The sequence below is a fragment of the Alternaria atra genome (assembly GCF_907166805.1).
Source record: "Alternaria atra isolate CS162 genome assembly, contig: 22, whole genome shotgun sequence".
NCBI classification, from domain to species: domain Eukaryota; kingdom Fungi; phylum Ascomycota; class Dothideomycetes; order Pleosporales; family Pleosporaceae; genus Alternaria; species Alternaria atra.
In genome coordinates, this window is record NW_025091320.1 from 2,547,870 (window position 1) to 2,574,546 (window position 26,677).

The 26,677-nt window shown below is 49.3% G+C and overlaps 5 protein-coding genes across 5 annotated transcripts; 4 read left to right on the top strand and 1 right to left on the bottom strand.

Annotated features, from left to right (window-relative positions):
• Window positions 1–268: 268 nt before the first annotated feature.
• On the top strand, window positions 269–1,527 carry ALTATR162_LOCUS3598 (uncharacterized protein; the record flags this gene model as incomplete). The annotated part of the gene is made up of 2 exons (XM_043311206.1): window positions 269–1,324; window positions 1,381–1,527. 2 exons carry the CDS (start codon window positions 269–271, stop codon window positions 1,525–1,527), a joined length of 1,203 nt encoding a protein of 400 aa, XP_043167141.1.
• Window positions 1,528–2,024: 497 nt separating this feature from the next.
• Window positions 2,025–4,055, top strand: ALTATR162_LOCUS3599 (uncharacterized protein; the record flags this gene model as incomplete). Its single annotated transcript, XM_043311207.1, has 2 exons — window positions 2,025–3,315; window positions 3,367–4,055. 2 exons carry the CDS (start codon window positions 2,025–2,027, stop codon window positions 4,053–4,055), a joined length of 1,980 nt encoding a protein of 659 aa, XP_043167142.1.
• Window positions 4,056–4,168: 113 nt separating this feature from the next.
• On the bottom strand, window positions 4,169–4,585 carry ALTATR162_LOCUS3600 (uncharacterized protein; the record flags this gene model as incomplete). The annotated part of the gene is made up of 1 exon (XM_043311208.1): window positions 4,169–4,585. The coding sequence occupies one exon, from the start codon at window positions 4,583–4,585 to the stop codon at window positions 4,169–4,171; it is 417 nt and encodes a 138-aa protein (XP_043167143.1).
• A 2,854-nt stretch (window positions 4,586–7,439) lies between these two features.
• ALTATR162_LOCUS3601 (uncharacterized protein) lies at window positions 7,440–9,116 on the top strand (the record flags this gene model as incomplete). The annotated part of the gene is made up of 1 exon (XM_043311209.1): window positions 7,440–9,116. One exon carries the CDS (start codon window positions 7,440–7,442, stop codon window positions 9,114–9,116), a length of 1,677 nt encoding a protein of 558 aa, XP_043167144.1.
• Window positions 9,117–10,853: 1,737 nt separating this feature from the next.
• On the top strand, window positions 10,854–11,319 carry ALTATR162_LOCUS3602 (uncharacterized protein; the record flags this gene model as incomplete). The annotated part of the gene is made up of 2 exons (XM_043311210.1): window positions 10,854–10,893; window positions 10,931–11,319. The coding sequence occupies 2 exons, from the start codon at window positions 10,854–10,856 to the stop codon at window positions 11,317–11,319; spliced, it is 429 nt and encodes a 142-aa protein (XP_043167145.1).
• Between the last annotated feature and the right edge of the window lie 15,358 nt (window positions 11,320–26,677).

Sequence of the window (26,677 nt, forward strand, 5' to 3'; positions counted from 1 at the left end):
AGGCTGCACGTTCTCTGCATGCTTCGAGAAGATCTGGGGGCGCAGGTACCACTTTGACATACCAAATGACCGATACTTTGTCTTGGTAAGTTTTGAAACGTATCAACGGCGGCATCACGGACATTCACACCGGCTGAAGTAATTTGGATTTGATGAAGGCTTCATTGATCGCCAGCACCCGGGTTGAGCTCGAACATACAAATATGTCTTTACGCCAGGCGGTGTTGTTCTTCACGCACTCCATCTCATAGTCTCCCCTTCGGTCAAGATGCTATCTAACCTTCTTCTCACTGCTGCGCTCGCAGCAGGCGTGGCTCAGGCCCTGCCTCAAGCAACCAGCACAAGGTCTACAACCACTACTCGCGCCACGACGACGGCCGCTCCAGCAGCCACCGGAAACCCCTTCGCCGGCAAAGACTTCTACGCCAACCCATACTACTCGTCCGAGGTCTACACTCTGGCGATGCCATCGCTTGCTGCGTCACTGAAGCCCGCTGCTTCTGCCGTTGCCAAGGTCGGTTCATTCGTATGGATGGACACGATGGCCAAGGTGCCTACCATGGACACCTACCTGGCAGACATCAAAGCCAAGAATGCTGCGGGTGCAAAGCTGATGGGTACTTTTGTCGTCTATGACCTGCCTGACCGCGACTGCGCTGCCCTCGCCTCCAACGGTGAGCTCAAAATCAACGAGGGTGGTGCAGAAAAGTACAAGACCCAGTACATCGACAAGATCGCTGCCATTATCCAGAAGTACCCTGACGTCAAGATCAACCTTGCCATTGAGCCCGACTCCTTGGCCAACATGGTCACCAACATGGGCGTACAAAAGTGCGCGAACGCTGCTTCCACCTACAAGGACCTCACCGCCTACGCCCTCAAGAAGCTCAACTTTGCCAATGTCGACATGTACCTCGACGGAGGCCATGCTGGCTGGCTAGGCTGGGACGCCAACATTGGCCCAGCCGCAAAACTCTACGCTGAGGTTTACAAGGCTGCTGGCTCTCCCCGCGCTGTCCGTGGTATTGTCACCAACGTCAGTAACTACAACGCCTTCCGCATCGCCACATGCCCTTCCATCACCCAAGGAAGCAAGAACTGCGACGAGGAGCGCTTCATCAATGCTTTCGCTCCTTTGCTCCGCGCCGAAGGCTTCCCAGCCCACTTCATCGTCGATACTGGCCGCAGCGGTAAGCAGCCTACCGGTCAGCAGGCTTGGGGAGACTGGTGCAATGTTTCGGGCGCTGGTTTCGGTATCCGTCCTACTACCAACACTGACAACGCGCTTGTCGATGCTTTTGTCTGGGTCAAGCCCGGTGGCGAGGTATGTGAAATGTTCTTGATGGATTCCTAATACGAGATGTGCTAACAACATTGTAGTCTGATGGTACCTCTGACCAATCTGCTGCTCGCTACGACGGCTTCTGCGGCAAGGCCTCCGCTTTCAAGCCTGCGCCCGAAGCTGGCACTTGGTTCCAAGCATACTTCGAGATGTTGCTCAAGAATGCCAACCCTGCTCTCGCATAAGTTGTGTAAAGCGAAGCGAAACGGAGATTTATATCTGAGTGTTTGTCAAGTCGGAAGTTCGGTTGGAGGATGCACTGTACATAGCCGTCAAGGCATTTGTCCTCCAACATGGATGTTGTTCATATTACGCAATGCAATTTGATGACTGATGATGCATTTCCTCATGAGTGCTTTGTTACAATCCGGTGTCGTGCGCAAGTGTTTTTGGTTGCTCGTATCGTGAACACCCACGTGGGGGCCGACAGCGGGAAGCCACATGTCTTGGCAGGGCACAGCTACCTTCACTTCGCGCGACCCTTGCGCCACATACGTGACAGCCCGCGCCCCACCACTCTTTCACCTTCCACCCTTAACGTCCTCAATCGCATTGTCATTTGTGCGCATCGCTTTGTTCCTACGTGCGATCGCCTGACGCTCGTTCATCTCACAGCGCACCCTTTGCGCTCACCAAATGCTCATGCGGCCCCAGTTCTATCGATAAGCCAGCGGAGAGGGCAATGCAACGCCCTAAGCTTTCACCTCTGCGGTCGAAACTGCTCACACACCTCGTCGCCACTGGTGCATGTTTCGCATTATGGACGTCTTCAATACCTGTCGCCTACGCTGCCGAAGTCATCGCAACTCCCAACCACGACGTCCTTGACAGCCCCGTGCTTTACGCTCTACCCAACGGGGATATATCACGGATCGAACATGGGGGATTCGATAGGGGGGAGACTGATGGCTATGAGCCAGACTTTGCCTACCTTGACCGCAGTTTGATCGGACGACAGGCAGATGTATTGGAACAGCTGATCAACAACGAGGGGATGCAAAAGGACATCAATCCGGAGGAGATGATGCACTTCGTGTTTGAAAATGGTCAATTGCGCTTGAGGAGTGCTCTTGACGTTCCCATGGAAGCTCTGGAAGCACGGGGAACGGACAACGCTTCTGACGAAGCAGGGTTGGAAGATGACGTTGCGCCGGGAACAGAAGGCAAGATGATGGGTGAGGAAGTGGGAGAGTTGGAAAAGCGGCAGTCTGGTCGCAGTCGCGTCTGGCTAACGGCCAACACCTGCCGACAGCCTATGCCAAACGGAAACACGACGGACGCAATGAAGAACCACCCACAGCTGGTCATGTATGTCTCTACATCGCCGCGGAACAAACGACCAGGCCCAGATGCGACGCAAAATACCCTCACCAACATAACTGGTGTGCTCTTCGACGGAGGTTACGCCAGCTTTGAGCTCAACACTACGTCGGATGTATACATTGGGATTGGCGCACCGAAGCTTGAAGAAGACTGGTTCGGGAGCTGGCATTTCGAACTCGCGGCAAGCACCGATGGACCCTACCATAATCACAACGAGTCAGACCCTTTCCTCTACATGATCGACACGGACAGCGAGTCGACATTATTTATCACGTATGACCTGGGTGACTCGAACAGGACGGAAGATGTCGACAAATGGAGAGAGCAGAATCCCTTCCACATGTATGCTTTTCCAGATGGCGAGTGGACTCCGATCACGGGGTTAGAACGCTCGTACTGCGCGCTTAAGGAGCAGTTCAACGTAAACACGACCAGAAACTTCACTATTGATACGAGCATCACGACCAAATTCAGTGGTGACGACTTCATGCCCAAGAGTCAGTTCCACGTCAGGAATTTGCAGGCTGCAAAGACATACAATGGTTTTGTGGTTGTTGAGGGGAGCCAAGAGCCACTCTACATAGACAATGTGGGCACAACGAGAGGTGGAGGAAGGGTCTTCCAGGCGTTCAATTGGACTACCAAAGCGGGTGAGTAAACCAGACTCTTTTCACAGACGAACATGCTAACAACTCATCAAGACGACTCCTGCCAAGTACTCTTCGATCTCGATTTCTGCGACACCGTCGCCTACGCCGTACCCTCCAACACAAAGTACAAGCTCAACGACACCGCCCTCGCCGAAATCTATGACACCCAAGCCCGCAACTACTACGACAACTTCACAAAGTCGTTAGCGCAAGTCGCCTGCGACACAACTTCCGAAGCGCAATACTCGCTCGCACGAACATGCGACGACTGCGCCCGAGATTACAAGTCCTGGCTATGCATGGTCCTAATGCCGCGATGTGAAGACTGGACCGCAAACGACTCCTCGCTCGTTCCTCGCAACATTAAGACCCCGTTTGCCAATGGTTCGCTACCGGACATGATACCCGGTTTCAACGATAGCGCTGCGTTTAGCAAGTCGAGGAACCCACTGATTGATGAGATTATCAAGCCGGGTCCGTACAAGGAGATGAAACCTTGTGAAGATATGTGCTTTGATATTGTGAGAAGTTGTCCCGCGCAGATGGGCTTCTCGTGCCCCAATGGCGCGCAGAGGGATAGCATGTATGGGAAGAGGGATGAGGATCCGGATAGGTTGACATGCAATTTTCCTGGTGCAGTTGTCAAGTTGAATGCAAAGAGTGGTGCGGGGATGTTGGGAGTGAGATTGTGCAACTTGATGACTGTTGTTGGAATAGTCGCTGCGATGCTGTGGGTTTGAGATAGACTTGCTGTTATCTCCCCAACTTCCATGTAGCCTTGTGCGTGTTGCTGGTAGTATTATCATGGCGATTAGAGCGAAACTTCAATCTCATTCCTATTCCTACTTCCATCTCACACACTAAACTCCAACCTGTTTCCCGCAAAATCCCTCGTGAAGAACCTTGTGGGATACTCTACACCCTCAGCCCCACTGTTCTTCGCTCCAGGTCGATCTGCTTCCAAAGGCGCACTCTCTCCTCCCTTTTCGTGGTGCTCCCATATCCTCACTCTCAGCTCATTCAGCAGTTCGACGCTGCCTACTCTGAAACATGGATGGCGCGATGAAGAATGAGTGAAGTCTTCGGGTTTGCCGATGGCGATGTGGACTTGCTGGCCTGAGCTACCAATGTCAAACCATGCGAGCGTTTCGCGCTGCAGATGGGGCACTGCGCGTGGTGTGAGACCAAGGGTGGAGGCGTAGAATTCGTTGGCATGGTGCAGGGTTGATGGAGGGACCACCAAGTTGATATGGTGAAGACCGGTGATCATTTTGAGCGTGTATTTGGGTGGTGTTTGGTGCGGTATAAGGACTTGGCGCTGCGCGACGGGTGAATGCTAATTGCGGGGTGAGGAGGTGGAGGCGATATCCTAGGGAGCAAGCGCGCATTATCCGCGCTAGTGGGCCGTTGGGGTCGACATCTTGTCAGCACGTCATGCATCGTGTTTTTACACCCAGCATCGGTGCGTACATCGAACTTGTATACGTATTCCTGGAGGTCGACTCCACTACACGCTTGCGCCACTATCCCAAAGATGTTGCAGCCAACCCACCACCTCTACCTTTGTTACTTGCAGTCCTGACGTCCAACATAAATAGTGTAATGTGCATAAATCATAATTCGGGAAGACAATAGTGCTAGCGTAAATAGGTAAGACAACGCGACTATCGAAGCACAATGAGTGCTACTTGGGATGTATACGGAGGACCTGAACGATGGCAAAGTAGAGTAAACGAAATAATGCACTTATTCATCCGGACCTCAAGGTTTCCCTGTATGGTGCCGAACGTCGTACATCCGGTCTGCCCGATATTGTAGAAGTGCCCGAGTCTTTCAAGCTAATCTGTCTGGGGCTATCTTATATTCGAGGATGTTGAAGCTTCTTTGCACGGGAAAGCGCGATAGGTGGCGACGTAGTCTTGCACTCACTTCCGCTGGGGACGTAAAGAATACTTTGTCTTGAACATCGTCGAAAGCTTGTATGCGTCCGCAAATATGTCGTAAGATGGAACGTTATCCCAGTAAGTCACAATCATCTGTTTGCCTACCTCGATGTTGGGATAAAGGTTGGCCAGGAGCAAGACTAATAGACACGTAACGTAGCTAATATCTGGTCGATTCAGCCGATTGGACAACAAGCGGTACTGGAAGCCACAAGCGTTGGCGAAGATAGATACACGATCCGCAATGACGAGATTGTCACACAAGGTCATAATTCTTAGGAAGTCGCAGATGAGATGTATCTTCCCGTCAAGGCGGTATCCGCTGTTCGGAAGCGATGGTATTGAGTAAAATTCGAGAAGCTTGAACATCTTGTTGTAGGCCTCTCCAACACCTGACGTCGCAAAGTGGTTCCCACTGTGGAGCCGACGCTGCGCGGTGCTCAGGGCTAAAGCCAGTTCGAATGCGTCTATGCAAGCGTCGTTTCCGACTATAGATGATCGGATGTCTTCTGGCATGTGTAAATGTGTATCAATCGGAATAAGCAACTTTAATGACGTTGCGCATTGTCTCTCCTGGAGCGTCCACGTCCGAGTGAACCACCTATCTGTCGAAATATACTGGAGGGACTGGAGGGATTCCATATAAGTAGCTGTTTCCGAGTCCATTCTTGTGGACAATAGCCTGCGTAGCCACCAGCAAAAGGATATCCATGTCCGATCGTCTGTAATGGTACGAGAAAGCGTCGCGATTGTCCAGCGACTCTCCTGGTAGATGCGATGCATGATCTGCAGATGCTGTTCTATGTCCGCTGGATCATCCTGATTGATGCACTCCTGGTCGATCCATATATATAGACAACCTTGTTCTCGAGCAAAGCGCAAGGCGCGATGTAGAACGAGTTTTGGGCATCTAATCAGCCTGGCAGCCTGATTTGGCGTGGAGGCATCCCAAACTCTGTATTCCGGCAGTTGCATCGCTTCGCTTTCAATCTGCTCGTGTTCCCAACAATACGAGACTGTTGTGTAGATCAACCCAGGCTTGTGGTATTTACTTGATGTTAGTCTGAGATGGACATGATTATTATCTGTCGACTGGCCATCAGGCTGAAGTGGGGTGAGAAAGCGCAGTTGGAGGGGCTTATTGTCAGTCGCCTTGGCAAGAGCTAGTCGTCCGATTTCATCGATGCTGTTTAGTAAAGCCTCTTTGTCCTTGTGGATCTGGCTCAACGGTAGATGATCGTCGCGCTGCATGTTCAGCTTTGTGTCCGTAGCAAGATCAAGGCGGGAATTTGGCGGAGGGCCTCCAGTTGCAAAACTGATCAGAAGGGTCTGTTGGTTTTAGCAACGGCCGGGTCGCTCCTTGATGTAGCAGTACTTCCAGCGTCTTCGCAGTTATATGTCATCATTTGTGATAGTGGAGGCGGAGTAGGTTTGTGGCGTCCGCGCGCGTCCAACGTCCAGCTGTGCACCCAATGCTCGGGTCCCCCTTACACCCGCTTCTGAATTCGTTTAAGCAAATGTTACACGATCAACGACAGACCTTTTTAGCAACCTGCGTATAGACAAGTTCTTCCCCGAGTTCTTAAGCATCTATGGCTGCAAGTCCAGTGCTAATAGACTCTATTTATAGTAGTTGTGGAGCGATCGTTTCGCGGTCCCGATCGTTCCGCCGCCCTGCAGGGTATGTCAGGTCGGGCGCACAAATATCCGAGGCGCAGGCGCGGCGATCTGCGGCAACTTAGGAATGCGATGCAGGGCTGAACTTGACATTTTCTCTTCGCAAAAGAAATTCTTCTACATTCGTTTCGCGCCAAGCAGAGTTGCTAGGCGATGTCTCTTCATCTGGGCTGGCACCCTTTTCCCGGCACGATCCTTCTCCTCGCGATTTCGATATTTACTGCCTCATGCGCCGCCGAATACGTCCCAAAGACCGTTACCGACACGCCGGGCTACACGTTGCTCGCAGGTGTTTCGCACGTTCCAGAGCCGATTGTGGTGTCGCCAAATGAACAGGACTGGGCAGGCATTGATGGCGCTTGGAATACCTTCAGTCTTCGAGTGGGATCACAACAGAGGAATACAAGCGTACTTGTTTCGACGAGAAACCAGCAGGTGTGGGTTGTCAATGCCCAGGCCTGCTCAAGCATCGCGATGGTGAATCTGACTCACGTTGTGTCAACGATGCCTAAACAGCAATGCGAGAGCAGCCGTGGCTATCTGTTCAACACTTCTGAATCAACCACCTTCCAAAAGACCGGCTACTTCTCATTACAAAATCCCTTAGCCCTAGACGATCGCATGATAGGACTCTATGGCTTGGAAACTGTTAGCCTTGGATCACCTGGGAACGGAGAAGGTCCTACAGTGAACGGCACGTTTATTGGTACGATCGGCACGTATAACACACTGGCTACTCCTGAATTCTGGCTTGGTTATATAGGCCTGCAGTCACAAGCGAAGACGTTCTTTGAAGAGCCTTCCCACCCAAGCTATATCACTGCATTGTTCGAGGCGCAGGGTATCCCAAGCCAGTCGTTTGGCTACTCCGCAGGTGCAAACTATCGTCACACCGAGGCGACGTCTCTTGGTAGCCTGACCCTTGGCGGATATGACGCGTCCTGCATCGTATCGAACGACATGATTTTCATGCCAAATACCGATGGTAATCTTATGGTTGATCTGGTTGGTCTGGTTGCGCGAACAACATCAGCTTCCGACATAGATCTTCTCAATGGAACCAACGTTAACATGAATATCGACTCCACTATCGCTGAGATCTGGCTTCCTGTTGCAGTATGCAAGATTTTCGAGGACGCTTTTGGCCTCATTTACGATGAAGTTACGGACCTTTACCTTGTCGATGACATCTCGCACCGGATCCTCATGGGACTCAATCCTAACGTCACTTTCGCTCTCCGCCCGACGACCAAGTCTGATACTCCTAGAACTGTTCAAATTGTATTACCGTACGCTGCTTTCGATCTTCAGGCCTCATCACCTTACCAAGGTCTCAACAAAACGCAGAGATATTTCCCGATTCGACGAGGAACCAACGAAAGCCAGTGGACACTTGGGCGAACCTTCTTCCAAGAAGCCTACCTTAAAGTCGACTGGGAGCGCTCTCAGTTTGGCTTGTACCAACGCGATTGGACTGACAGACAGTCAGACATTGCTGCAATCGTTTCACCCCGGTATGGAAAGACAACGGGAGTGGAAGACCTTGACCGAGCATCATCGAAGTTGTCGACTGGAGCTATTGTGGGTATAGCAGTTGTGGCTGTCATAGTTGTTTTAATTGCCGCCACGACTACATGGTGGATATGGCAGCGACCACGAAGGCAAAAACAGCCGGATTACTCCTCTGTTGCTGCAGCCACAACACCATCAAAGCACCCTGAAGACTCAGCCTTCGCTGACGTAGTTGGTGGGCCACTGGTATTCCAGAAATCCGAGTTACCTGGGGAGTCGAACGTCACCAAAAACAATGATCCTTTCGCGGACGCAGAGGCCATCGAGCAGCCGATCTATGAGATGATGGGCGATTTTCCAGCAGCTCACGAAGCGGGAGGCCGTCAGCTGTCGGAGAAAGAGTCGATGATAGTGCGAGAAAGGACTATCAACGGTGTTGACCCAAACGGAACACCAATCTTACCAGCACCCCACGCTGCCGGCCGATCGGCGACTTTAACCATAAGCGACATCGTTATCTCGAATGGAACAGATCACCATAGGAGAGCATCATTCTCTTCTCGGGCAGCACAGCATGAAGGGTGTCCCGATCTGCCACCATATACTGCTCAACAGGGACCTTCTCACACGGAAGATCATGTTCGTCGACGCTTTTCTTACGAATCATGATCTCTGAACGACCGGATGTCCAACGATAGATGAAGCGTTCAGCAATATAAGATCATCAGGTGTATCGAGACGCAAGACCTTAGCCTTCGCGCTATGAACTAGCACACCTAACACTTGAAGGGAGCTGTGTGATCATTATCACGCTAATACAGGCAGCTTTGAGATTCTTCCATTCCAATCAAATTCCATGCGTCACTGTTGCTAATTAGGCCGCTAAGAAGAGCACGATACCAGGCGACACATGGTGAGGCTCAAAGCTCAGCATTCACAACGAACTCCTTACTCTCGTCTGAGCACTCTAAAAACCTCATAGCAGCTTCGCTTAACCTTGTTACACTTCCTCCCAGCCACTCCAACCACGCATATGGGCATGGTCCGGTGTGCCTTTGGCACCGCTTTTACACATCGGGCAGGTGCACGACCATTTTGAGAAGGTGTCCACGTTGATAATAGTCTTTAGTGGAGACCCCGCGCTGCACCAGTGAGTTAAAGCTAATCGCGGGGTGAGGATATAGAGGTGAGAGGCGTGGTGCAGGCCCGTCATACGATGTAGTGGTCCGTTAGAGACGACGTGTTATCTGCACTTCACGTATCTCACCTCATACTCAACCCTGACGAACACACTACGCTTGCGGATATATGTATTAATAAGATATCGTCAGCGTGCGCGCCCACACGCGTCGTCGCCGCTATCATTATAGACCTCATAGTCGCAGCCCGAAAATGCTCTCACTATTCACTACCCGAGCGCGACGATGACTTGGTACGCCTTCACGATCAGCCTGGGGTTTCAGCGATAAGATCTGTCGGTCTCGAGCGCGAAGACCCGAATATGCGGTTTGGTCGGTTCCTTCCTCTCCGCATTCGTGGCGCACACGCATACGGCATAGCGGCAAGTTTGCTTCAGCCATCTTTGCTCACGTTCTTAAATCCGACATCCATCTTGCTCTCTTCATACTTTATAGCCTTGTACATTATACCTCGTTCTATTGGAACCCATCAATCTTCAGACGCTATCTAGTGACAAAACTACCATCTTACGGTCGTGCGCTACCTATCTTTCAGCATGGCGCTCTAAACGTATCAATGACAATGGCCGATGCGATCTTGCCTGCAGAGCAAAGAGGATAAAACTTACGAAACAAACGGACTGTATATAAAAGACATACCCTCCGCCCGAATTCGAACTCTATACGTCTTCTTGACGCGCGACCAATTCCTAAAGCTGCTACCGAAGGCACACCTGTCGAATGCACTTTGCACGTTATCAATATGGATCTCGAACCTGACTTTACGGCCTTGTCATACGCGTTGAAGAAGGACCTTAGTGGCTGTTTTGGTAGGGTGAGCGTGCGCAGCGCCGTCGCTCACGCGTTACCCCACAGTTCAGCAATCGTTGGCGTCTACGACTGGTTGCGCGGTCTAACTTTGCAAGCGCATATATACTGCTCGTAGTAATGTATGCCGCAATAGGTCATCATTCTCCGAAGTATACTCTTTTGAGTTCAGGTTCGGTCATGTGTTGAGTATTTCGTTTAGGAATGTCGGTACGAACACGCAACATATTGCAACTTGCCCTGCGAAATCAGGAATGAAGTATTTTGAACTTCAACGTTATTTGATATAAAGCATTAACAGCACAGCCGTAATGTTCAATACCTACTTGAGAAACTTCAACGAACACTTCCTTTTTGCGCGAGCCTCAACAACAACGCACAGGATATGACTTCTACCATGATGTCCGACGTTGGTTTAATCGGTACCTTTCCTGCCTATCGTAAGTCTTGGGGCTCACTTGACTGAAGGACTCATAGGTCTGAGAGTGATTGGCTACGGGATGGCTGGCAATTTGCGCATGAGGCCCGGGTCCGATATCGTCCTCCACATCTACGACATCGCACCTGCTGTAAGCCATCCCTTTGTTGACGAGTACGGCAGTTATGGAGAGATTGATGTGTCTGAGTCGCCGCTTGGTTTGGCTAATAAGTGCGAGACCGCCATTTCTAGCTTGCCTATGGGGAAGCATGTGAGAAATGTTTACACTACTGGAGACTATTGCGTTCTCAAGGCAGAGAAGAACACCAATCACCTGATTATTGATTGCAGTACTATTGAGATTGAGTGTACACGGGACATGTGCAACACTATTATCGACACTGGTGTAGGTACTTTCGTAGACGCGACTGTGTCTGGAGGTGTTTAGGGTGCTACTGATGGTACACTCACTTTCAGGGTTGGTTACGCTAGAATTATCGAGATTCACACCATGGGTAATTGTGTCTGGGACATACTCTCTCTTGTGGGCTAACGAGATGAAATTCGATTTTGCGGCGGCTTGGGCATGGGACAATTGGCCAAGATTACCCACAACTATGTGTCCCTCTGCAACAACGTCACCTCTATGTAGGGCATGGCGCTTGGCCACAAGTATGGGATTGACAAGAAAGTCCTTTGGGAGTGCATGACAGACGGCACGGCTAATTCTTGGGTTATGAGTCTGGAGCAGCCCGTCCCTGGCCTGGCTGCAGAAGCACCCTCTAGTCATGGTTACCGGCGGGCTTTCGTTTCTCATTTGAGCTTGAAGGACCTGGGTATCGCCATAAGATCTGCAGAGGAAGTTGGTTTTGACGCAGCCGTTGGTAAAGTGGCAATCGAAGCGTTTCGGCCAGTGGCTGATGATTCTCGTGATAGGGCCAGTATCGTGTTTACTTAGCCCTTACAAGCTTCGCGTGGCTGACTGATGTATCACAGAACCTAGATCATATCTCTCTTTGGCTCCATGTAAACAACACCGTCAATGCTTTTATCAAGAAAACTGGGGTCTGGCCTGGAGGGACGCCCTAAATATCGGGCTTGTCTTAGAAACAAGAAGTTGATACCCTGCGCCTGTTGCTATTAGTCCCTTTCGCTTATCGTTTCCGCTATCTCTGTCGAACCTGGGAAGTTTCACCTCCTTGCTTGCCCGGAAGAAATACAAGTCGACGACCAAATCATCTAGGTGTGCGGGCTGCAGAGTACGACATTCGTGCGGAAGCGCAGCGACTTTGATAATTCGGTTGATTATGAGTCGTACCGCTCGCCAGGGTCAAGATGCGGTCGGCAAGACAAAGAGCATGAATGATGGCAGCAGCATTACTCTCCAATATCAACCTATCGAGTCGCTGCCATTATTACACTCTGACGCGTAATCCTCGCATACCGTAGAAGGTGCAGCTGAAGCATGGCTCTGGATAAGCACCGTCTAGCTAGCATCTTCCGCATTGTATCTTTCAACACCGCATTGCCGCGTGCATGTCGGCCTCGTATGTCCCTGTGCGCACCGCTGCATGGCTACACTATGACACGCAACCTTCGCATACCGAACGATATGCAACTGAACCATGACCTCGCTGTAGACTGCCCGAGCATGATACAGACGCCGCGCACCTGCTGCACAAGCGGAAGATTATCTTCCACGTAGCATGTCACTTTCCAGATTTCTTGCTTCGCCCGGTGCACCTCATGCTGAGCTTTTCTAAACACAAAATTTGCCTTTATTCCCGGTCGCAGTCCTCCGCGAACGAGTGCCACCATCTCAGCAATCTTACGCGATGCAGGCTTAGCGCGTGCACAACCCGTGCCAATGGCTTCTAAACCCAGCAGATCTTGCCTGAGGTACCTCAGATAGGTATCGAAGCTTGACGCGGCGCAGGCATGGAAGAGGCGTGCACAAGTATCTAGCCTCAGCGACTTGGAATGTGTGATTTTGCACCGGCCACGCTTCCTACACAAGCCGTACAATCCAGCATGCGAATCGAAATTGTTCGCGATCTATTCGTCACTTGTGCGTTCCTTCCGCTCGTCGCTGCACGTTTCTCTGCCGGTGAGACTTCAGCTTACCTCCAATTCGAGTACTATCGGCTCTTCGTTTCCGTCAACAAGACTCTTGGCAACATCGACACACTTGTGCTTGACGAATAAGATCTGCTTGGATCAAGATCGTAGATACCGTACATGCCTAGATACTCACCAGGCAAAGGCCAATGTGGAGTCGGTCCTTACCTCGCTTGCGACTGCATGCCAGCTAGAGGTCCTTCGACCACAGGATCTGGTTCATGCACGCTAAGGTCGATCGAACCCACATGTAAGCAGTTCCATGGGATTGACTCAAGCAATGTGACCAGTCACGACCCTCTCAATTTGTATTCAGCTGCTGCGCTGCGGCTCAGCATCTGTGCATGCCGCCTGTCAATTGAGAGTCCCAAAGAAAGGTTCCAGCTGGAAGGCTGACGACGATGCTAGCTTGTGCTTACGAGCGCATCACTAACTGCGTGCAACTCCCGCTTTGGAGCTCCACTCGTGGCAACGCCATGCACCTGCCAGCGGGGGAACCGGCGACCTAGCGATGCGCATGTTCGCCAGAAAGGGTCCCGCTTTGGCGCTACCCTTCCTATTGGTAGAACATCGGCTTTCTAGGGCAACTTCATCGGCGTCACTATTGGGGAGCGCTTTCCCGAGTTCCCCACGGCTCTTTTGCGCCTCAATGTTCCCAACGCGCCGACTCCTTAGCAGCAAGCTGACCCAACTATGCAGGCCGTTTCGCGCATGCTGCGCTGCAGCTAAATAAGGCGCACGTGTCGTGACGCCTGCTGCACGGCTAGGTGAACGCACAGCTCAGCCGCGATGCTGCAGACAGCGGCGCCAGGACACTTGTGGTATAGGGAACCAGCGAGGCGGACAAGACTGGTGCTGGAATACGTGCCACAGCACCGTGACGGGTACAGGGTTACGTTCTGAATCGAGGCGGAGCGCAAGAAGTCGCTGGAGCGCGATCTTGTGCGCTTGTACCAGACACTATTTGGGCTTCACACGCCTGCCATGTTAGTGTCAGTCAGCATAGATGATGCTGTGACTGGAGTGAAGAGCTGATTTGCAGGCCAGCGAGGGCCGTAGCTGATAGCGTTTGATGGCGTCGACACGATTGAGGACCGGGAAGCGGCCGGCTACAACAACATCAAGCAATTCGTGTCCTATGCAGCGTCTTTGAATGTCGTGACCACAAGTCGAAGCAGCACGGCAAGAGACATGACGCGGTTGGAGGGCGTGCAGGTAGGCGAGATGGGAGTGGCGCAGGCTGTAGAGATGTTCAAAAGTATTCCAAGCTCTCGCGTGATGATGAGGTACTTCAAAATGATGTTCCCGTAGTCGTGAAAGATTACGGCTTCGGTGCGCTGGCTGTCACGCTTGCCGCTACCTACGTACGTCGGATCGACGCCGCGGCTGCAGAGCGACATCAAGGCGTATCTTCTCTGCCATAGTACAGGCAGCGACGGTGGGAGCTGCTTCTACGCAGGCCTGAAGGCCTGGTGCATCAATACATCGATAGCGTGTTGACGGTATGGGAGATGTACGCGGCTGTTGCCAATTGGTGCGCTGTTGCGTCGGTCCTAATAACAATGCTGTCCTTTCCAAGCTTTGACGACATGTACCTTGAGCGTTCTGCACTGACACACTGGTGGATGGATAGTGCAGAGGAAACAGAAGGCGAAGCCAATGCGAACTGGAGGAGCCTAGTCTCTTCGCAGCAGTTAATAGACGTGTAAAAGATCGAAAATTGGGTTGTAGTGCTGCACAGATACTCGCTCGTGCAGCGGAAGGCTGAGCAACGGGCCTGTGCGATGGACAAGCTAGTGCTCGGTTGGGGCCACAATTGGCTCGCCGCCGAAGACTGAGTCGCTATAGTTAGGTAACGTTTGGGCTCGTTGTTGAGGTGATAGAGGGTTGTGCTCGCGCACCAGCCGAGAGGTTACATATGGTACCACATGGGATAAGAGTGCTATGTAGCGTTGATCCGGACAAGGCATAGGATTTATCAACGCATGCAGAAATTTAAAATTAAAATGAGTGCCGATGCCAACCTTGTTAGCGCGAAATTATAAGCCACCCGTTGCTGCCGTTGATAAATAACGTGCTAAGACGAACGCTTATGGTTAATTCGAACGCTCGCTTTCGCCACCACGTATAACCAACCCACTCACCCAGCACCATGCTGCCATATTGACCAAACAATCACGAGTGCACGCGTACTTCCAGTCGAGTCGATACCATTGTGGACAATGCACAGACTGGAGGTGCTTGTATCGAGCCAGGTCGCATGTGGGAGACTCGAAAAGCCGTTCGTGGCGAGAGCAGGCGGGAGCAGCAATTTTACCGGTATTCATCCGATCATTCACTATGCCGAATTCTGTTTCACGGCCCTTAGACAGCGTTGATGGTTCCATCCAGATACTATGGCCCATTCCGGCAGATGTCTGACTATGGTCCTGAATACTGCGACGTCCGCGACCCCGACGCCAGAGAGAAACACAAAGCTGTCTCATGTCCTGATAAAATTCTTACAGCCTTCTGCCAGCTAGGTGCTCTGAGGCTAAGGGCTTGCCGTTGTTTGATCTTTTTCTTCGATGTCAATCAAGCCTATATCATGGCTGAGGCGACACAAACGCTATCACTTGAAGATGATGCGATCTATGAACCTGGAGATGAGGTCTGGATGGGCCACTCTATTATCCCTCGCGATATTGCCTGTTGTGAAACTACTGTCAACCTCCCCTCATTCCCTATCTCTGCGGCAGTAGATGACGACATTAGGAAAAGCGCTTTCGTTGTGAACGACTTGACGAAGCACCCGGACTTATCTACTAGGCCGTACGTTACCAGCTATCCTAACGGACGCTTCTATGCCGGCGTTCCCATCACTACATCATCTGGCGTGAACATTGGCGCATACTGCATCCTTGACGACAAAGTCCGAGATGGGGTTTCAGAAAAGGATCTCATCTTTCTGCGCGACATGTCGCAAACGGTTATGACCCATCTCGAGACTGTGCGTGCTCTTGCTGAGCGGCAGCAAATCAATCGTATGGTAGCTGGACTTGGAGATTTTGTGCGAGGTGCTTCGGATGTGGGTCGCAAAGCACCGCCAGCCAGACATGCCATCAATCAAGTCAATCAATCTGAGGCAGCCGATTGAGCTTAATTGAAGTTTTATAAGGTCGCGATTGAGATTAACTTGATTGAAGCTGTTTTAGAGTCGTTGTCACGGTAACCACCGTGGTTCCCTTGACACTGAACGCGCTACAGAATCCGAGTGCTCCGCCAAGCACCAGGATTCTGCTGATTGGCCGGCCGGGCCTAGCGCCATGCGCACGGCCCCCATCGATAACTTCTTACCGCCTGTACATGCTGATTCTGTTTCCTTACGCAACGTCTTGTATTACACTAGATATCGTACGTAGCCACAATTAACGCTTCTAGTAAGCTCTTAAACACGTGCTCGTAGCATCTCGTGACATTACGTTGCGTTAACCTACTATAACTACCCACGAACAACCTAACGCGTTGCAGCTAATCTTGCGTTAGCTAAACGCAATTTAAGCGGACTTAGCTGCGTTAAAGGCTAGCAACGAAGCACTCCTTGCTAACCTAGCCGAGCAAGAGAATCGACACACGTAACAGATATTAGAGCTCTGTTAAGAGATAGAGACTATTAAGACTAGGTCTGCTCCTGTTACTACCCTAGCTCTTACCTGTACTAACACTAAAGCTAGGCAAGTTCGTTTTAAGGAGCCATCTAGAAGTAGCTTAAAGCCTGTGACGCCGCCAACTGCGAGCCTTAAGGACCTGCCCCGAACCGACCGCCTGCCTAACCCGCCTTTATTTAATAGCCAACAAAAGGACCTCCCCGCCTTCGTCCGCAAGCTAAGGTATAAGCTTAAGGGTAACGCTAACTAATACCTAAACGAGAGATCCCGCCTGCTATATGCCTACTCTTAACTAGAGAAGGACGCTGTAGCCCTTATTAACCTGTTTATAGACAAGGACGTCTATACTGTAGACCAGCTTATTACCTTCCTTAAAGCTACCTATAGAGACCTAAACAAAGAGCTAACAGCACTTAGCTAACTAAGCGGATTACGTTAAGGGAAGCGCAGCTTTACTTCCCACTTCGCTAAGTTCTAACAACTAGCCGCTAATACTAGATTAACGTAGGTCACAAGCGAGTGGAACCTTCAAGCGAGTGGAACCTTTTTGCCAAGACCCAACCAAACCTGCAACTACGCACTACTATGCAGCACCGTTAAGAACAGTAATTAATATTCGTAGTAGCCTAATTTATTTAGAAATATCTACTACATCCTACGTACATGTGCGCGAGTTGTGTCCTACCTCGCCGCAGCGTCCACAGCGTCTTTGAGACGATTCGCCTACTTCAACGCGCGCCTTCTTCTTTGCCTTCTTCCCATCGCTGCGCGCCCCAAACTCCTTTAGAGTTGTTAGTCGAAGACCTTCCTCTACTACAAGGGTCCCCTCCTTCTGTACTCGCTTTCTTTTATACGATTTACGTCGCGTGGCGGCCTCGTTAGCTGCTTCAAGCTCAGCGATACGCTTTTGCGACAACACTAAAGCATGCGCCATCATCTCTGCGCCTTTAGAGGCTTTTCACCGCCTCAACCATCGAAGTAGGCGAGCTATCTACATGCCTCTGAAACCTCTCGAGAACTAGCTTCGTTTGAGACCCTAGTTCTACGGTATTGCTTGGGGTTTGCGACTGCCAGGGACCGTCCTCGACGGTGGGTAACGGTGGAGTACGCAGGCGGACGTCGAGCGTTGATATAACAGCCTCTGGATCGAATGGAACTAAGCCAGCGCCTCGAAAGCCTCCTAGGATATTGCTTCTTGTAATAGAGGCCTTGTAGGCGGCAATAAAGCACGGTAAGAACTCTGTTTTCGTGATGTGGGTGATCTTGTTGCGCATCAGCTTCTCGGCTTGGCACCCATACGCCTTCTTTAGCGGCGCAAAACAGCCAACGTCAAGCGGCTGCAGTAGGGGCGAGGAGTGTGGAGGCATACAGAGGGTGATAATCTTCTTCTCCTCGCAGAGCTGGTGGAAATCGATCGAGCTGTGGCTCTCGTGACCGTCGAGAACTAGCAGGCGGTGGCTGCCAACAACCCTCCCCTTTGTATGCCTGTCAAAGTGCTCTAGCCACTCGATACCAAGCTTGTTTGTCGTCCAGCCGTTCTCAGAGACTGCAATTACCCAGTCTCGAGGCAGGCTCTCCTCCTTGTACCAGGCGGAGAGGTGGTGCTTGCCTTGGAAGATGATGAAGGGTGGAATCGCCCACCCCGTCGCGTTCATGCCCTGGATAGCTATAACCCACTCCCGGTTGCCCTGCTGCACTGTCTTTGGCCGTCCTCGACGGTCTGCTGCTGTGACTACCGCGCCAGTCGATATCACGCCCATCATGAAGCCAGTCTCATCAAAGTTGTACGTGTCTTCGTCCTGGATGCCGTACTTAGCCTTCGTATTCTGTACTAGGCGGAACCAGCCTTGTATAACCTCAGGATCCTCGCAGAGGGCTCTACTATAGTCGTACTTTCGATTGAACTTGACTTTGAGCTTAGGGCGACGCTTTACAAAGTTTGCAGCCCACCTCTTGCCAACTGGCTTCTGATTGCGGATCTCAAGCAAAGAATTAGCCATCTCTTCAACGTCAGCAAGCCTAGGCGGATATCCTTGCTCTATTAGCTTAAGAACATGCCTAACAATCGCTACCTCTTCAGATCCTCGAAGAGCCATTGATTTAGGCTCACAATCGCGTCGATAGGGCGTTCCAGCGAGTCGTCTTCGTAGTGTGCTTTCAGAGACGTTGTAGGTAGCTGCAGCGCGTCGCGGCTTAAATGTCGCGTCTTGTTGGATAGCCTGCAAGGCAAGCTGTATATTTCTTTCGTTTGAGGTCTTTCTAACATTGTTGCGTTGAGACATTACAGGTAGGCTTCAAGTTTGGTTGGGTCTTGGCAAAAAGGTTCCACTCGCTTGAAGGTTCCACTCGCTTGTGACCTACGTTAAATAAGATTAGTCTTATTGCTTCCCTCTAAAACTCCCTATCCTATAAATTACAACACGTAATAGTTAGAGAAGCCCTGCCTAACGATCTAAACGACTACGCTAATCTTATATCTACTTACGACAATAACCTCCGCTTCCTACTAGACTGCCTACGCCGTCTCCCTATAGTACACCCTAACGTAATAGATATAGACGTAATAAACTACGCACCCGCTAGCTTAGCTAAACGCTAGAAGAGAATTAAGGAAGGCCGCTGCTTTAAATGTAACTAGAAAGGCTATATATCTAGCAACTGCAGTGTCCCCTTACCTGCTTAGCATATCTAATCGCATAGCACAAATAACTAGATCTGTACTCGCTCTGCAGGATCTAATACCTTAAGATCTTCCTAATCCTTAGGATCTCGAGAGAGACGCTCTCGCAACTAGTCCTAAAAGGGAAAAGCCTCGTCCTAAGGATAAGTCGCTCCCTAAGACCGCGCATATACTAAATCTCTGCTAAACTCTAGTCTAAATCCCAAACCGACACATAGAAACGCTGTATCGTAATACCCTGCACAGTCCTAACAAGGCAACGCACTAGAAGTAATCTTAAGGCCTTAGTTGTGCTAGGCTGGTGAATGCATTTTGAGACACTCGCGCGTGAACTGACAGCTCGTCAGAGCCCATAGCAATACCGTTATCTATCCTACTAGATTTGCTAGAACTGTACTTAATAGTAGAGGGGTGTCTTATGCTGTTGCTCTGGATTGCAACACGATGACTGCGTGAAGTTATGCGACTCTGCGTTACTATAGCACTGGCTGCTGTAGATAATACTTAGCTAACTATAGATAAATAAGTATTAAGTAAACTTAGACTATGCTAATAGAAGCTGCTTTTTACTGCCGATGCACTGAACGATGCCTTAGAGTTAGCCGTACCTCTGCTCCTACTCTAAGGACAGTAGGGCAACAACAGCTCTAATAGAACTTACTCTAAACCTAAAACTTAAACACGTACTACGATAGCGACGTTGTGTACTGGATGAGCTGGTGAAGCAGACCTATACACGAACCACCTACGACTCTATGCCTCACCAAACTACCTCTTTTAACTAACGACTAGGACGACTCGTTAAAAGAGTTGCAGCTAAAACTTAATATCTGTTACATGGCTGACCTGTTTATAAGCCCCTGGCGCGTGAAGGGAGCTGCAAAATCTGTGCTGTTAGTGTGCCGTAGCATTAATAAGGCACTAAGCTGTAAAGCACACTAATCTCACGAAAAGTCCCTCCTAAGTACTACGACCTAATAGACGTCTTCTCATAGAGAACTCTAATAAGTACCTGTACAACGACTATACGACCACAGATTAAACTAATATAAAGGCAAGCAACACAGGGTTCATTGTGTGCATGACAAGACGAGGCTACAAAAGGTACTGCGTAAGTACCTTAAGACCACCTGTCGAAGGGGTTTATCCAAGCAAGCTCCTCTCTAGTCGCTTCTCCTGTTATCTTTATTAAGAAACCTAGAGGCGGATTACGCTGCCGTTAACTACCGTGCCTTAAACGCAGTTACTGTGAAACCGTTACCTAATCCTGCTAATCTAAGAGAGACCTAAGCTAACTAAGCGGGTGGTACTGCACAGAAGCAACATTTATCATGCAGCTACAGCTATGCGTCAGCTAGGGGGACAGATGGCTAATATTCATTGCCTAATATAAGCCCCTATTTAAATATCTCATGTGCCCTTTAGACTAGCCAACGCTGGGGCGTTTCTAGCACTTTGTAAACGTGTGCTACGCTTACGTTCTTGAACTTATCTGCACCGCTTACCTCAACGATATCCCTAATCTATAACAAGACCCTCTAGAGGCACGTTAGATCTGTTCTCTTTTCGGCTTGCTCTTAAGGAAGCTAGGCTCTAACTAGACGTAGACAAATTGAGTTCTACTAAACTAAAGTTACTTACCTTAGCTACGTAGTTAGAGTAGATAGAATACGAATAGACCTAAAGAAGGTTTAAGCTATGTGACAGTTAGAATACAAACAACGTTAAGGACAGTGCGACCTTTCTAGGATTTGCAGACTTCTATCAGCGGTTTATAGATAGCTCTCCCTACCTAGCCGCTCTGCTTGTAGCATTAACTAGAAGGACGCTAAGTTTCTCTTTAACGACAACTGCTAGAAGGCCTTTAATGCCTTAAAACGCGCCTTTACTGCTGCACCTAATACTGCGACACTTTAATCCTAACCTCCTGGTATCGTAGAAGCAGACGCTTCCAACTACGTCACGGCAGGTGTCCTCCTAGACAGAACCCTAACGGTACGCTTCGCCCTATAACCTACTACTCAAAGGATAAAACCTGCGGAAAATAACTGCAGAAATCTATAATAAGGAACTACTCGCTATCGTCCGTTGCTTTAAGCAATTGGAGACCTAAGCTAGGGCGCGTCCTTCCTAATTGCTGTGCGATTGCAAGGGCCTATGGTACTTCATATGTGACAGCTAAGCTGCGTTGGGCTATTGGTCTAAATGCATATAATTCTAGTTTGCGATTGCATTGCTAACTAGGCAAACTGCTGGCAGGCCTGACCAGCCCGACACCAACACGTTTTATGAACTGGCTTGCTGAGAGAGAGCTGAAACAACGGGCAGAGCGTTTGTGCTTTCTAGACTCTTTACTCAGAATCCTTTCTATGGGGGTTATTAAGACTAATAGATCTATCTAACAGATTATCGAAGAAGGATACTAGTTAGCACACCTAATAACGGTTGCCTAAGGACCTGTTTATACAAGAAAACTCTACAACTTCTGCACGACAGTAGACGACAGTTATAGGCCGTCACCTTGACCATGGAACTTGCCGACGGCCGTCTATACTACTAGAATAAGCTCGTTATTCTAACGACAACGAACTAAAAATCAAGATCCTCCGTGCAGTCTATAATGCTCCTCTAGCGGCTACCTAGGCTAAGGAAAGACACTTGAACTTATCCTAACGAGATACTACTAGCCTTGGCTGTTCAGGACCGTCACAACGTGCGTAATCATAACACTACACCTGCCGCTGCTCTAAAGCGTCGCAAGAGTACTACGGTTAATGAAAGCTATTGCCCGTTCCTAAACAGGCGTTGACGAATGTCTCCGTTGCTTCGTGGTCTGACCTACTCCTGAAGTCAGAGGATAAGAGCGTGATGGTAGTAGACCACGTTTGTCTAAATACCATACTTAATACCATGTAGCAAGATAGAAGCACTTAACGTAATGCATGTTTCTTCGCTGCGTCTGACACAACTACAGCCTTCCTAACACGATTGTCTCTAATAGAAGCAGATAGTTTATCTCTGCCTTTTATAACAAACTATGTAGCTGGCTAAAGATTAACCTACGCTTTTAACTGGCTTTTATCCTAAAACTAACAGGTAAACTAGAACGCTAACGCTGCATTGAACAAGTCCTACGCGCGTACACGAACTACTAGCAAGACAACTAGGTCTAGTAGCTCCCTATCCTTGATTCCGGCTTTAACAACACCAGTTTCGGAATCTGCAGGAGTATCTCTAATAGCCTGCTACAGCTAGAACCCTAAATAGGTTTTAAACCGCCTTACAATGAATCCATTCTGCCTACTAGGCCCTATGACCTAGATTAGCAAATGTAATAATATTAATAAGATGCGTAATGTTACTGGTTTATCCTACTTGAAGAAATGACATGAGCTGCAGCCCTCTGCAAATCTGCAGGCCATGGCATACCTGCACCCCAACACAAAAGCTAGCGACGAAGGTATAAGCTACGATGCGTAACATCTAAATGCTGACTATTAAAAATCGACTGAAGAGACATAGGACCCTGAATAACCAAGAAGGTCTCCTCCTATGCGTACTGCCTCTATCTACCTAAATCTACTAAAGATACACCCTGTGTTTATGTATCCTCCCTTCGTCTAGTAGCTAAAGACAATTACATACCTAGCTTCTAGAATGCATCTTCTACCCAGAACTGCCTGTCGTTGTAGATAACAGAAGAAAGATAACTGTGGATAGCGTCGAAGGTCTTTAGCAGCGTAGAAAGAGACACAAGTGCTATGTAAAATAGACTGGTTACCAATAGTTAACCTAGGAACCTTAGGCTAGGGATGGCATGGCTGTAAACTGCTCTACGAAAGATTTCTTGTATCTCTAAACCTTTATTGTTACAAATTGCGCTTTTGGGGCTTAAGAATAGAGGGGCGTGCTGTTGCATTGCTACTGTGGTTCCCTTAACTTTAAACGCGCTACAGATCGTTCTCATGGCGCACTGAAGTTCTGCTGATTGTGTGGGCTATAAGCGCCATGCGCACGGCCCCATCGATAACTTCTTACCGCCTGTACCTTAACAATTCTGTTTCATACGCAACGTCTTGTATTACACTAGATATCGTACGTAGCTACCAATTAGCAACTTCTGATGGCTCTTAACGCTTACGTGCTTATAGCATCTCGTAACAAGAAATTCTGGATGTATAACCTCCTACTCCCTTAACTCCTAAACTTTAACAGGAGGGAGGGTAGGTCTTGTTGCACGCCTGGGCGGGGGTTGGTGCGGCGCAGGCCGGAGCCAGGCTGTTAAGCAATGGGGTCTTTATGATGGATGCACTGCGATAGTAGAGGTGAGGTATATTGCCTTGTAAGACTAGAGACAGACCGCTGTCGAGCTACAACAGCGGTAAGGTAGGAAGAGCTAATGCACGATTGCTTGGCAACGGCGAACGGACCTCAGAGCAGCCTAGTGCCACAACATTTATTCCCTTCTTAGAGGTCAAGTCAGCCCAGTCGAGGCACAGTTGGCCTAAGCTAGTTGCCTGTGTCTGTAATGGCACCCAGGGCCTACTACGCCTAGTATCAAAAGAGTGACTAGATAGGGCAGGCCCGAGTTCGGGTGTAGTTTTCACCTTCACCCCAACCGATTTGGAGTCTCGAAAAACTCTAGAATATCTACCTTTACCTGGGATTCCCAGGGTCCCCTTCTTGAAAGGCCCAAGCTTAGGTGTTCTAATGATCAGACTATCTTTCTATTCTTCCTCCCCTCTGACCGTTAATTGTGAGTATTTTGCCCCATTCTAGGCAAAGGGTGGCACCCAGGAGTGGCCCAAAATAGCCCCTTCTGAATTGCGATATAGGTGAGAATGGGGCTAACTGGCCTATAGGCGCCCTCTTACGCCCATATCGGACCCTATCCTGCCTACTTCGCCTTAACTATCTGTATATTGGCCTAATTTTGGCTTATTATAGCTAGTTTCTCAAGCTAACTGACCTCTAATAGCTATCTTCTGAAAATTACTGCCTTGGTCTTCGTTCTAGGTCTGCACTAATGCCTCTGTTCATAGGTCCTTCAGTAAATTCCTTTGCCTAGGTCAGTATGGCTGCTGTTCTGTCCTCGCTTTGACTATAACAGGGCCCAAACTGAGGACGTCTTCACCCACAATATCCTAGTTTGCCTAGTGCCGTCCCTAGATCCTCGAGTGTAGGCTGTTTCTGATAAATCGCCTGTATTGCTGTAGTAGCGCACTGGCCCGTTCTGCCTTATTATGGCGCCTTATTGTAGAAGGGGTTAGCCCGCATTGTTGCAGGCTATTCTACCCTTTCTAGCCTCCTAACAGCTAGTTCGTTAACCTAGCCGCTATTAAGGTTCTAGTTAAGGAGCTTTGCAAAGGTTAAGTTACGATTCCTAGTATTGATAATGAGGATAAGGTTACTCGAGATCTTACCGAAGATGAGCGCCTACTTTAGGAGGCCAAGATTTGGCGTGAGGCTTTGGACGTTAGCGGGTGGCAGGGTAGAGTAGCCGGGAAATGCTGTGTGCCCTACCCAGTGCTGGGGTATTAGTGTCTTCTGTCCTTACTATAATAACCCTTTCTAGGGCTTATGTTAACATTTTGCAGCAAGTTGTATGCTCTGGCTAGTTAGCATCTAGAGTTGCATAACAGTCGTTGCCTCAGCAATCATAATCCCAAGTCTAGAATTCGCCCTAATAATTCTAGTCAATCCGCTAATTCCAAGGCTACTAAGCAGCAGGCTATCTAGGCCATTCGGAACAAGCGGGTAGCAGAAGCGGTCGATTAGTACGAAAAAGATAGCGGTTCCTGAGAAGCCCCGTAAGAGGACCAAAGCCCCCTTATGGCCCATATTAGGGAATCTAGGCCCTATATAGCCTATTAGAGCCTGTTATAGCCTACTGCTAACACCCGCAGGCTACTGAAGCGCACTAACTGCCTACTAATAACATGAAGATTGCTAAGATTACTGCCCAAGTAGTTAGTAAGAAGGAGTCCAGGCATGCTAACGTTCATTACCTCAAGAACTCCAGGTCTATTAAGGCTGCCCTCACTAAGGAGATCAAGGGACTAGAGAAGGAGATGTGAGGAGTAGTTGGGCGGGCACTGAGATATCAGTATAGGCTTGTATTGAGACGAATCCTTGAGGAGCTATCAAGCCTCTCAGAGGATGATATATGCCTACGTCACGTGATTGGCTGGTGTGATCCGACGGTGCCCCGAAGGGTTCCCGGTGGCTCACCAGTCTGTGGCTGGAATCCTGTGGTGATGGAACATCGTGACAGGAGATTAATAATCTTATGGCCTAAAAGGCCTAGGATTAGGTGATATGGGCCGGTATAGGCCCCTAAGGGCCTCTAGTGGCCTGAATAGGTAATAGTGCTTATCTTTATAACTAAAAACGACTTATAATAGGAAACTTTGGGATTATTGCTATTGGAATAGGCCAGATTAGTACTTATAGGATGGCGTTTTTGCTGCCTGTGTTATAGCCTTAATGCAGTAATGTAGGCTTGGTTTGCATAATCGTTTGACTTGTAAAGAAATGTGGAGATATAGGAATTGTAGGCATTAGTTGCCACGATCTAGTTAGGTTAGCTAACAGAGACAGATGTTACATTATGTAGCCTAGAAGGGAATACTAGCCTAGTCGGCCTAAGGCACTGTTAGGCTTACCCTAAAACCTCTTAGGAAGGGAAAAAGAGTAAGGTATGCCCCCCGTTTGCACCGGAATAGCCTGTTGTAGCTTAACTTATCACCATGCTGAGGCTGTCCTTAAGCTTTACGCTTCTTAGGCTGTAATTTAGTAGATTTTCTTCTTTATTAGATTCCTTTGTTTCCTAGAACTTTTTAGTGCGTTGCGAGCATTTTGCTCCTACTTCCTAAAATTCTCCTCCTCTAAGTGGCTGGCCTGTTGGTCAGTATTCTCTTATTGTGCTCGTTATATTTTGTCTGCAATTCGCTCCACTTTATACACATCGTCCCCTATGTTCAACGCAGAGTGTCGCTAACACATTAAGTGTAGAATGGCCCTTTTAGGTCAACAAATAATAAAAGCAGGCACAAGAGACTTTTTAAAATTGGACGGATGGGCTGTGTGAAACTAATAGATGGGATTTTGAGACTTATAAGTATTACTAAACTGAAACACATTCTGTATAGCTTTTCCTAAAACGTGTTAAACAGATGAGATAAGTGTGAAGCTAAGAAGGCGATCTCTACTAGGGATTGAGGCACGAGTGTGTTGGGTGTGATCTGTAAGCATGCCCTTTCTATATTGACTGTTTCAGTGCTTTATTCTTTGCAGCTTGATTTGCCAGCTTTGTGACAGACTTCGAGGGCACAGTGAGGACTCCTTATTCTCTTCCTGGG